This window comes from Aquarana catesbeiana, linkage group LG10, assembly GCF_042186555.1.
Source record: "Aquarana catesbeiana isolate 2022-GZ linkage group LG10, ASM4218655v1, whole genome shotgun sequence".
Lineage (NCBI taxonomy): Eukaryota > Metazoa > Chordata > Amphibia > Anura > Ranidae > Aquarana > Aquarana catesbeiana.
The window spans coordinates 227,464,810-227,477,582 of record NC_133333.1 but is presented as its reverse complement, the minus strand read 5'-3'; the positions used below and the strand labels follow the sequence as shown (position 1 = coordinate 227,477,582).

The 12,773-nt window shown below is 44.3% G+C and overlaps 1 protein-coding gene across 1 annotated transcript in view; it reads right to left on the bottom strand.

The window, feature by feature from the left end:
• Positions 1–306: 306 nt before the first annotated feature.
• Positions 307–12,773, bottom strand: part of LOC141111249 (indolethylamine N-methyltransferase-like) — a 74,973-nt gene continuing 62,506 nt past the window's right edge. The window contains exon 3 of the mRNA XM_073603392.1: positions 307–831. Within this exon, the coding sequence (XP_073459493.1) occupies positions 408–831 (424 nt within the window). The 3' untranslated portion in view covers positions 307–407. The remainder of the gene's footprint in view (positions 832–12,773) is intronic.

Here is a 12,773-nt window from a genome sequence, read left to right as displayed (position 1 = left end):
TCTCCTCACAAACTTTTAATAATATTTAGGTATTGAACCTGGTAATGTAAATTGTTTATGTTTTCTAATATATTGTCCATACACTGTATCTGATATTGTATTTTTATATAATCTTTATCCATATTCTGATGAAAGGCACACAGTAAATGTCCTGAAATGCGTTGGTTATCAATAAATAGATAAAAAGATATATTGTATACATAAAAGCTTTACAATATTGTTTTAAGACAAGTCAACACACATTTATATTCTGAATAATCTTTATTAAGATAGTGATATTTGTTAACACAATTTAACACAGATTAATGCAAAATAACATTGCTGACTTTAGCACAGCTGCTATGATTTCTGAATGCCATTAGTAGGTCATTACATAATTCTATTTGGCTCTATTTGGCTCCAATCATCTACTCCCCTTTGCGTCCTACAATGAATAGAACAGCTTTATATTCAATGAGATCGCTGACATTGCGTCTCCTCTGCACTGCATAGTAATCAATGACTAAACCCACCTTACCAAAGGCATTTTTCACAAACTCCTCATCAAATTTAAAACTATGGAACTGTTCTGCTCCAGCAGACCAGTAAGTTACATCTAATGCCGCAATAAGTAACAGTTGGCCTCCGGGTTTTAGCAGCTTTATGATCTTCTCCAGATTCTTCATGTATTCATCTTCATTTTTACTGATAACTCCCAGTATCCACATACTGATAATACAATCAGCAAATGGTAGTCGCACCGGGGAAGTTGTGTTTTCCTGTTCAAAATCACATTTTAAAATCTGCATGATGGATGACCTTAGGCGCATTTCTTTCTCCTGAAGTTGATCTCTGAAAGAAAAAAAAAACATAATATTTAAATTACAAGTAATATTTCAATATAAAGTGATATGGTGTGATAAGCAATTCTGCCAAAATTCAGTTAGACAAGTTAAAATAAAATTGTCATACTAGTGTAGCACTACCCCTGTAGGAGTTGCTAATTGCAGGGTTCCCCACTACTGCACAGCCAGTCACACAGCATTTCCCTCTCGCATCCAGACACAGTGATCAGACATTTGGCTTGTTTTTTTGTTTTATTAGGGGATAATAACTTGAATGGAGTAAGGGCAGATCCGTCTTAATAGCATCATGGGCCCCTGGACAAAGTAATGCACTGGGCCCCTCTACCAGCTTTTCTCAATTTACGTACCTACTTTCAAGAAATAAAGTATAAATAGTTCATAGAATCAAACATAGATTCATTAGTACGTTAAATAAAATCGATTTTACAAAAAGGAAAACATTCCACAAATCAAAGACTAATCAACACAAAGGGCACAGTACAGTGGGCAATGCAGTAGGGCACAGTACAGGAGGGGTCAGGAGGGCACAATATTAGGATCAGGAGTGCACAGTATACAGTAGGTTCTGGAATGCTTCCCGGGACTCGGCCATCTTGGGACAGTTTAGTAAAAAGCACGACTGTCCCAGCAAATTTGGGACAGTAGGCAAGTATGATGTAATGCAAGATTATTGTGGGGCCCCATGCACCTGGGGCCCCTGGGCAATGCCCAAGAGTGCCCTTGCATTAAGATGGCCCTGAGTAAGGGATTATGGGATACCCTACTTGAAAATGTCCAACAATTAAAACCAGGGACAACTTCCTCACTATTTACAGATTTCTCTTCTTCCTTCCACCTGCACTGTTCCCTTGTACAGCTCCTGCTGGTTCACTCCTGGGGTTACTAACAGTCTTTAGTTAGTTCAGCAACAGCCCATTACAGGCTAGGAATAGGGATGAGCTTGATGTTCGGGTCGAACATGAGTTCGACTCAAACATCGGGTGTACGCCCGTTTGCCGAACAGCGAACATTATGGGGCGTTCAAATAAAATTTGAGCGCAGTGGAATGCCCATAATGCACTGCGAGATCGCAGTGCATTGCTGTATGATGATTGGCCAAAGCATACACCTGACCTGCATGCTTTGGCCAATCACAGTGCACTCTGCTGAGAGAGCCATAATTGGCCAAAGGCAGGGTGCCTTTGGCCAATCATGGCTCAGGGGGACTAAGTCCACACCCCATTGTCAAGAATTTAGTAGACCAGACTGTGTGGACTGCACAGAGGAAACCAGAAACGTATGTAAGTGAAATGGTGTTTATTAAGAAGGTGACAAATAAGTGAAATATAAACAGTGCAAAACCAACCACAGACCCACAAACTACAAATAATATATACAAATAACCTGTTTCCCCAAAAATAAGACCTAGCATGATTGTCAGTGATGGCTGCAATATAAGCTCTACCCCCCAAATAAGCCCTACCCTGTTTCCCCAAAAATAAGCCCTACCCTGAAAATAAGACCTACAAGGACTTTAACTAGGGCTTATTGGGGGGGTTGGGCTTATATTGCAGCCATCACCGACAATCACGCTAGGTCTTATTTTGGGGGAAACAGGGTAACTGGAGATACTGGAATCGTAAACAAACCAGGCCGAGGTCATACACAGGGAGGTCAGCAGATAGGTAAGGATGGGAAACCAACAGGACAGGGAGAGGATGGATGGATAAGCTACAGGGAAATCAGGACACAGGAAGGACAGGTGCAGGATGGGTTCGGGATAGGAATCGGATCAGATCATAAACAGGCTCAAGGTCAGGATAGAAGCAGTGAGGTCAGGGCACAGGGAGAAAGATACCAAGGCAAGCATGTGAGGGCTTGCCGGGTATTTATAAGACTGCAGTAATTGACCTCATGTTATACCTGAGCGCAGAGGGTGCCTTCTGCCCCACACTGCCAGAATACACCCGCTGGTGCACACTGGTACTACGGCCCAAAGATGCAACAGTGCCTCCAGCAGGTGAGTCCTCATTTTACAGGTCCTAGGTGTTGGAAGACACCCGCTGGTGGACACTGGTACTGCGATCCAAGAGACCGATAGTGCCACCAACGGGTGAACCTTTTCATGACAGTACCCCCTGAAAGGAGTGGCCTCCGGACACTCCAACTAGATGAAATTGTCCAAAGTTTATGGCCTCAAACCGTGTCACAGTACATGTTGGCATTTGTGGTTCCCTCAATGAACTGTAGCTCCCCAGTGCCAACAGCACTCATGAAGCCCCAGACCATGACACTCCCACCACCATGCTTGACTGTAGGCAAGACACACTTGTCTTTGTACTCCTCACCTGGTTGCCGCCACACACGCTTGACACCATCTGAACCAAATAAGTTTATCTTGGTCTCATCAGACCACAGGACATGGTTCCAGTAATCCATGTCCTTAGTCTGCTTGTCTTCAGCATATTGTTTGCAGGCTTTCTTGTGCATCACCTTTAGAAGAGGCTTCCTTCTGGGATGACAGCCATGCAGACCAATTTGATGCAGTGTGCAGCGTATGGTCTGAGCAATGACATGCTGACCCCCCCACCCCTTTAACCTCTGACGCAATGCTGACAGCACTTATATGTCTATTTCCTAAAGATAACCTCTGGATATGATGCTGAGCACATGCACTCAACCTCTTTGCTCAACCATGGCGAGGCTTGTTCTGAGTGGAACCTGTCCTGTTAAACCGCTGTATTGTCTTGGCCACCATGCTGCAGCTCAGTTTCAGGGTCTTGGCAATCTTCTTATAGCCTAGGCCGTTTTATGTAGAGCAAGAATTCTTTTTTTCAGATCCTTAGAGTTCTTTGCCATGAGGTGCCATGTTGAACTTCCAGTGACCAGTATGAGAGAGTGAGAGCGATAACACCAAATTTAACACACCTGCTCCCCATTCATACCTGGGACCTTGTAACACTAACGAGTCACATGACACCAGGGAGGGAAAATGGCTAATTGGGCCCAATTTGGACATTTTCACTTAGGGGTGTACTCACTTTTGTTGCCAGCGGTTTAGACATTAATGGCTGTGTGTGTTTATTTGTGTGTGAGTTATTTTGATAACAGCAAATTTACACTGTTATACAAGCTGTACACTCACTACTTTACATTGTAGCAAAGTGTCATTTCTTCAGTGTTGTCACATGAAAAGATAGAATAAAATATTTACAAAAATGTGAGGGGTGTACTCACTTTTGTGAGATACTGTGTGTGTATCTATATATATATATATATATATATATATATATATATATATATATATATATAGAGTCTTGTGTGTGTGTGTGTGTGTGTATATATATATATATATATATATATATATATATATATATATATATATATACTCTGCATCCAGTGTAGCCTATATCTACAGTGCATTCTGTGGTGTACTGTTTCTAATACACTTCAGGCGGTGTATTAAAATATATATATATATATATATATATATATATATATATATATATATATATATATACACAGTCTCGTATATATACAGTGGGGATGGAAAGTATTCAGACCCCCTTAAATTTTTCACTCTTTGTTATGTTGCAGCCATTTGCTAAAATCATTTAACTTCATTTATTTTCCTCATTAATGTACACACAGCACCCCATATTGACAGAAAAACACAGAGTTGTTGACATTTTTGCAGATTTATTAAAAAAGAAAAACTGAAATATCACATGGTCCTAAGTATTCAGACCCTTTGCTGTGACACTCATATATTTAACTCAGGTGCTGTCCATTTCTTCTGATCATCCTTGAGATGGTTCTACACCTTCATTTGAGTCCATCTGTGTTTGATTATACTGATTGGACTTGATTAGGAAAGCCACACACCTGTCTATATAAGACCTTACAGCTCACAGTGCATGTCAGAGCAAATGAGAATCATGAGGTCAAAGGAACTGCTTGAAGAGCTCAGAGACAGAATTGTGGCAAGGCACAGATCTGGCCAAGGTTACAAAAAAATTCTGCTGCACTTACGGTTCCTAATGCCCCGTACACACGGGCGGACTTTTCGATCAGACTGGTCTGGCGGACAGTCCGATCATGTGTGGGCTTCATCGGACCTTCAGCGGACTTTTCTAGTCGAAAATCTGACAGACTTTAGATTTGGAACATGCTACAAATCTTTACGTCGTAACTCCGCCGTACCCAGAAATCCGCTCGTCTGTATGCTAGTCCGATGGACAAAAAACGACGCTAGGGCAGCTATTGGCTACTGGCTATCAACTTCCTTATTTTAGTCGGTGTACGTCATCACGTACGAATCCGTTGGACTTTGGTGTGATCGTGTGTAGGCAAGTCCGTTGGAAGTCCATCAAAAGTCCGTCGAAAGTCAGTCGAAAAGTCCGTCGGACCAGTCCGGTCGAAAAGTCCGCCCGTGTGTACACGGCTTAAGAGCACAGTGGCCTCCATAATCCTTAAATGGAAGACGTTTGGGACAACCAGAAACCTTCCTAAAGCTGACCGTCCAGCCAAACTGAGCTATTGGGGGAGAAGAGCCTTGGTGAGAGAAGTAAAGAAGAACCCAAAGATCACTGTGGCTGAGCTCCAGAGATGCAGTCAGGAGATGGGAGAAAGTTGTAGAAAGTCAACCATCACTGCAGCCCCCCACCAGTCAGGGCTTTATGGCAGAGTGGCCCGACGGAAGCCTCTCCTCAGGGCAAGACACATGAAAGCCCGCATGGAGTTTGCTAAAAAAACACCTGAAGGACTCCAAGATGGTGAGAAATAAGATTCTCTGGTCTGGTGAGACCAAGATAGAACTTTTTGGCCTTAATTCTAAGCGGTATGTGTGGAGAAAACCAGGCACTGCTCATCACCTGTCCAATACAGTCCCAACATGAATCATGGTGGTGGCAGCATCATGCTGCGGGGGTGTTTTTCAGCTGCAGGGACAGGACGACTGGTTGCAATTGAGAGTCCAGAGTGCTCAGGACCTCAGACTGGGCCGAAGGTTTACCTTCCAACAAGACAATGACCCTAAGCACTCAGCTAAAATAATGAAGAAGTGGCTTCACAACAACTTTGTGACTGTTCGTGAATGGCCAAGCTAGAGCCCTGACTTAAACCCAATTGAGCATCTATGGAGAGACCTAAAAATGGCTGTCCACCAACGTTTACCATCCAACCTGACAGAACTGGAGAGGATCTGCAAGGAGGAATGGCAGAGGATCCCCAAATCCAGGTGTGAAAAACTTGTTGCATCTTTCCCAAAAAGACTCATGGCTGTATTAGATCAAAAGGGTGCTTCTACTAAATACTGAGCAAAGGATCTGAATACTTAGGACCATGTGATATTTCAGTTTTTCTTTTTTAATAAATCTGCAAAAATGTCAACAATTCTGTGTTTTTCTGTCAATATGGGGTGCTGTGTGTACATTAACGAGGAAAAAAATGAACTTAAATGATTTTAGCAAATGGCTGCAATATAACAAACAGTGAAAAATTTAAGGGGGTCTGAATACTTTCCGTCCCCACTGTGTGTGTATATATATATATATATATATATATATATATATATATATATATATATATATATACTCTGCATGCATTGTAGCCTATATCTACAGTGCATTTGGTGGTGTACTGTTTCTAATACACTTCAGGCGGTGTACACAGTATCTAATACAGTGTGCACAGTTTCTACTACACTTCAGGCAGTGTACACAGTATTTAATACCGTGTAGTGTGGTGTTCCATAACAAAAAATACATCATGTCCGGAAGGCCACCAAGGAGCAGCAGATGCTCACAGGCCATTAAATAGGGGCAAGCAACCTCTGTGTCTACAGTGGTGGTCGTGGACATGGTGCATCCTCTGCAGGTGACCGTGGGACACGCTTGTCCTTTGTTTCTGCTGCTGCCGTGTTATTGAGCTACAACATGAAGAAGTGTTGGTGGAGTGGATAACAAAGCCGTCCTCATCCTCCTCATCCTCTGTCACCAAGGCTCAGAGTAGTTTGCCTTCCAACACAGCTGCCAAAGTGGCCTATTCCACCGGCTCCTTTTCTACAGTCACTCCTTCCATAGCCCTACCATCATACACGGAGGAGTCCCCAGAATTATTTGACCACAGTGTCAGGTACATGCTGCTGGAGGATGCGCAGCGATTTGAAGGCTCTGATGATGGTTCCCAGGTTGAGGAAGGGAGTAACGTGAGCCTAGAGAGAGGGCGTGCCACAGAAGGAAAAGAAACTGCCAGTCGTGTTCCCCCAGCTGCAGCATACTGCCAAGTTTGCTCCAGTGACGATGAGGGAGGGGATGATGAGGTCACTGACTGTACTTGGGTGCCTGATAGAAGAGAGGAGGAGGCACAACTCCAATGAGGTAGGATGTCCTATAGTGAGCAGCTTAAGGGCAGTCACCCTGACATAGTTACATAGTAGGTGAGGTTGAAAAAAGACACAAGTCCATCAAGTCCAACCTATGTGTGTGATTATGTGTCAGTATTACATTATATATCCCTGTATTTTGCAGTCATTCAGGTGCTTATCTAATAGTTTCTTGAAACTATCAATGCTCCCCGCTGAGACCACCGCCTGTGGAAGGGAATTCCACATCCTTGATGCTCTTACAGTAAAGAACCCTCTACGTAGTTTAAGGTTAAACCTCTTTTCTTCTAATTTTAATGAGTGGCCACGAGTCTTGTTAAACTCTTGTTAAACTCTCTTCTTCGAAAAAGTTTTATCCCTATTGTCTCTTCTCCAGAGAGAATAAGTTCAGTGCTCGCAACCTTTCCTCATAACTAAGATCCTCCAGACCCTTTATTAGCTTTGTTGCCCTTTTTTGTACTCGCTCCATTTCCAGTACATCCTTCCTGAGGACTGGTGCCCAGAACTGGACAGCATACGGCACAAGGCCGGACCAGAGCCTTGTAGAGTGGGAGAATTATCGTTTTATCTCTGGAGTTGATCCCCCTTTTAATGCATGCCAATATTCTGTTTGCTTTGTTAGCAGCAGCTTGGCATTGCATGTCATTGCTGAGCCTATCATCTACTAGGACCCCCAGGTCCTTTTCCATCCTAGATTCCCCCAGAGGTTCTCCCCCCAGTGTATAGATTGCATTCATATTTTTGCCACCCAAATGCATTATTTTACATTTTTCTACATTGAACCTCATTTTCCATGTAGTTGCCCACCCCATTAATTTGTTGAGGTCTTTTTGCAAGGTTTCCACATCCTGCGGAGAAGTTATTGCCCTGCTTAGCTTAGTATCGTCTGCAAATAAAGAGATTGAACTGTTTATCCCATCCTCCAGGTGGTTTATGAACAAATTAAATAGGATTGGTCCCAGCACAGAACCCTGGGGAACCTCACTACCCACCCCTGACCATTCTGCGTACTCCCCATTTATAGCCAGTTTTCAATCCATGTACTCACCCTATGGTCCATGCCAACGGACCTTATTTTGTACAGTAAACGTTTATGGGGAACTGTGTCAAATGCTATAGCAAAATCCAGATACACCACGTCTACGGGCCTTCCTTTATCTAGATGACAACTCACCTCCTCATAGAAGGTTAATAGATATGTTTGGCAAGAACGATGCTTCATGAATCCATGCTGATTACTGCTAATGATACCGTTCTTATTACTAAAATCTTGTATATAGTCCCTTATCATCCCCTCCAAGAGTTTACATACTATTGATGTTAGACTAACTGGTCTGTAATTCCCAGGGATGTATTTTGGGCCCTTTTTAAATATTGGTGCTACATTGGCTTTTCTCCAATCAGCTGGCACCATTCCAGTCAGTAGACTATCTGTAAAAATTAGGAACAACGGTCTGGCAATCACTTGACTGAGTTCCCTAAGTACCCTCGGATGCAAGCCATCTGGTCCCGGTGATTTATTAATGTTAAGTTTCTCAAGTCTAATTTTAATTCTGTCCTCTGTTAACCATGGAGGTGCTTCCTGTGTTGTGTCATGAGGATAAACACTGCAGTTTTGGTTACTGAAGTCCCCCTATTCACTCGTGAAGACTGAGGAGAAGAATAAATTCTATATGGGGCCAATATGGTCTGTCCTCCCTTTTTTACTGTTTACATACTTAAAGAATTTCTTGGGATTTTTTTTGCTCTCCTCCGCTATGTGTCTTTCATGTTCTATCTTAGCTGTCCTAATTGCACCCTTACATTTCTTGTTGCATTCTTTATAAAGTCTGAATGCTGAGGATGATCCCTCAACCTTGTATTTTTTGAAGGCCTTCTCCTTTGCTTTTATATGCATTTTTACATTGGAGTTAGGCCATCCAGGACTTTTGTTCGCTCTTTTAAATTTATTACCCAATGGGATACATTGGCTAATGCCCTTATTTAATATGCTCTTAAAGCAAACCCATCTCTCCTCCGTATTCTTTGTTCCTAATATTTTATCCCAATTTATGCCTTTTAGCAAGGTTTGTAGTTTAGGGAAGTTGGCTCTTTTGAAATTCAGTGTTTTTGTATTCCCTTTATGTTTCCTATTTGTGTGATTTATACTGAAACTAATTGACCTGTGATCGCTGTTACCTAAATTGCCCCGTATTTCCACATCTGTGATCAGGTCTGTATTGTTAGTAATCAGTAGATCCAGTAATGTTTTATTTCTAGTTGGTGCGTCTACCATCTGACCCATAAAATTGTCCCGCAAGACATTAAGGAACTGGCGAGCCTTAAATGAATGTGTGGTTCCCTCCGCCCAGTCTATGTCTGGATAATTAAAATCCCCCATTATGATAACACTTCCCATCCTTGCTGCTAATCCAATTTGTGATAGGAGATCCGTCTCCACTTCCTCCCTCAGGTTAGGGGGCCTATAGCATACTCCCAGTATTATTTTCCCCTTAGCTTCATCCCTTTGGAGCTCTACCCATAAGGATTCCACCTCCTCTCTAGCTCCCTCAGTGATGTCATCTCTCACATTCACTTGTACATTATTCTTGATATATAGGCATACCCCTCCCCCTTTTTTACCCTCTCTATCCTTGCGGTATAGGGTATACCCTTGAATGTTTGCCAGCCAATCATGAGAGCTGTTGAACCAGGTCTCTGAAATTCCCACAAAATCCAAATCCTCCTCGTACAACAGTATCTCTAGTTCACCCATCTTGTCCGCCATGCTCCTGGCATTGGTGAACATGCCACATAGTTTAGACCGGTCGCATATTGTCCTCGTACTGGGTGTTTCGAGATTGCAACTGGGACTTGCTACTATACTCACCTTGTGTTTTTGTGCTTTGGTTAACCTACCACTAATGCCCCCAATACTACCCTCTGGAATATCTTCCACACTGGCTATCTCTGCCTCTGGACCCTCCCCCCCATGGCCTAGTTTAAAAACCCCTATAACTTTTTGGCCATCTTCATTCCCAGCAGATCTGCACCCTCCTCATTTAGGTGCAGTCCGTCCCTTCTATAGTACCGGTTACCGACTGAGAAGTCGGCCTAGTCCTCCAGGAACCCAAACCCCTCCTTACTACACCCTATTGCATCACACTGCAGAGCTCAGCAGGTGCAGGGCACTACTGACTCCCCACTGACTTTAAAAGGTGTGGGCCTTGGTGTGGGCAGATCAAGCATGGCCAGAACAGCAACTGTTTCAGCGCCACATGCTTGACCAGACATATGACGGCCTGCTATGCAGTCCATTGGCAACAGCACTTAAAAGACCCACAACAAAGAAAAAGACGGACTTCTCCTTGCTCCTCATCTGGGATCTCCAACCCTACTATACCTCCAGCCCTCTCAAAAACCTGCACGATAGGAATGAAGGTATAGCAATAGGTGACCCAAGTACTTGCAGCCAATCTGCTAGCAGTACACCACCATCTGAATTTAGCAGGCAAATTTCCCCACCCCAGTTGCTGAAACGTAAAAAGAAATTTGGTCCCAGCCATCCCCATGCTCAGCGTCTAAATGCTAGCTTGGACAAAATGCTAGCACTGCAACTGCTGCCTTTTCAGCTGGTAGACTCTGCTCCCTTTCGTGAATTTGTGGAATGTGCTGTACCTCAGTGGCAGGTTCCAAAACGCCATTTTTTTCATGGAAGGCCATTCCGACTCTCTACCATCATGTGGAAGGCAATGTTTTGGCCTCGTTGGACAGGGCGGTCAGCAGTAAGGTTCATATTACCGCTGACTCATGGTCCAGCCAGCATGGGCAGGGATGTTACCTTTCCTTCATGGCAAACTGGGTAACTCTGCTGGCAGCTGGGAAGGATGCAGGACAGGGTTCAGTGTTGTTGGAGCTTGTTCCACCATCACACCTCTAAAATGCTAGTGGTGATTCTGCCACAGCTCTCTCCTCCACCCCCTCCTCTTCTTCTTCCTCTATGACCTCTTCTGCAGATTTGTCCTCTGAAGCAGCGGTGCTCTGTAAGCGTTCGAGGGGCTACGCAAGCAGTCAGGCTAAAAGGTGCCATGTGGTGCTTGAGCAGGTCTGCCCAGAGCACAGGAGCCACACTGGGGCAGAGATTCTGTCATCAGGGGCAGACTCAGAGGTGGTTGATGCCATGCTAACTTCAGCCAGGAATGACTGTATGAAACAATGGTACTAACCTTCTCTCCGCCCTCCGACAGGGACACTTGACCCATGTTCCATGTTTGGCACACGTCCTGAATTTGGTGGTGCAGCGGTTCTTGAGCAGGTACCCAGGCTTACAGGACCCCCTGAGGTAGGCCAGAACGTCTGTGGTCATTTCCGCCAGTCATACAGTGCCAGTGCTTGGCTGGCTGACATTCAAATGGAATGTAACCTGCCCACCAACCGCCTCATTTGTGACATGCCCACCAGGTGGAACTCAATGTTGGCAATGCTGCAGCGGCTGCACACACAGTAGAAGGCCATCAATGAGTACCTGTGCGAGTATGGCACCAGGACAGGGTCAGGGGAGTTTGGTTTCTTTTTGCCACTCCAGTGGCTACTGATCAAGGATGCATGCACTGTCCTGTCACCATTTGAGGAGGCCATAAGGATGGTGAGCAGTGACAATGGATGCATCAGTAACACTGTCTCTCTAGTCTTCCTGCTGGAGCACACGCTTCATGGAATCATGGACAGGGCACTTGAGGCAGAACAACAGGAGGAAGAGAAGGACTTCCTTTCCTCTCAAGGCCCCCTTTATCCAGATAGCATTCCCATGGGGCTGCCAAACACAAAGGAAGAAGAGGAGGGGGTTAACACTCAGCAGCAGTCTTTAAGGGATGTTTTTCAGTCCCCAGAAACCCAAGAAGCTGTATGTGGCTGAGAGGAGGTAGTTACAGATCGCGTGATCCTTAGTGACCCAGAGGACTCAGAAACGAATGCCTCTGCAAACTTACGCTGCATGGCCTCCCTGATTCTGCAAAGCCTGCGAAAGGACCCTAGGATTTGTGGTATCAAGGAGAGGGATCTTTACTGGCTTGCAACCCTTCTTGATCTACGTTACAAGGGTAAGGTTGCAGAACTCATCTTGCCTTTGCAGAGGGAGCAGAGGGTGAAACATCTTCAGGAGGCCTTGAAGAAAGGTTTGTACAACGCATTTCCAGACCCTGGGAGGTTACAATTTCCTGGTGCTGGACAACGTATTGCTGAGGCTTCGTTCAATCAGAGGAAGAGTGGTGGAGAAGGTGGCCAGCTGACCGATGCCTTTAAACAATTTTTCAGTCCTCAGCGCCATGGTCTGATCAGTTCAAGCAATCATTGCTAGCGTCTGCATTACATGGTGCAGGAATATCTAGGGGCAAGAGCAAACTTGAAGACCTTTCCAACAGAGCATCCACTGAGTTACTGGGTCTTGAGGATGGACCACTGGCCAGAACTCGCTCAATATGCAATTGAGCTACTGGCCTGTCCTGCATGCAGTGTGCTTTCTGCTGAAGGCTTTGTAACTGATCATAGAGTGTGCCTGTCCACAGACTCTGTTGATAGGCTCACAT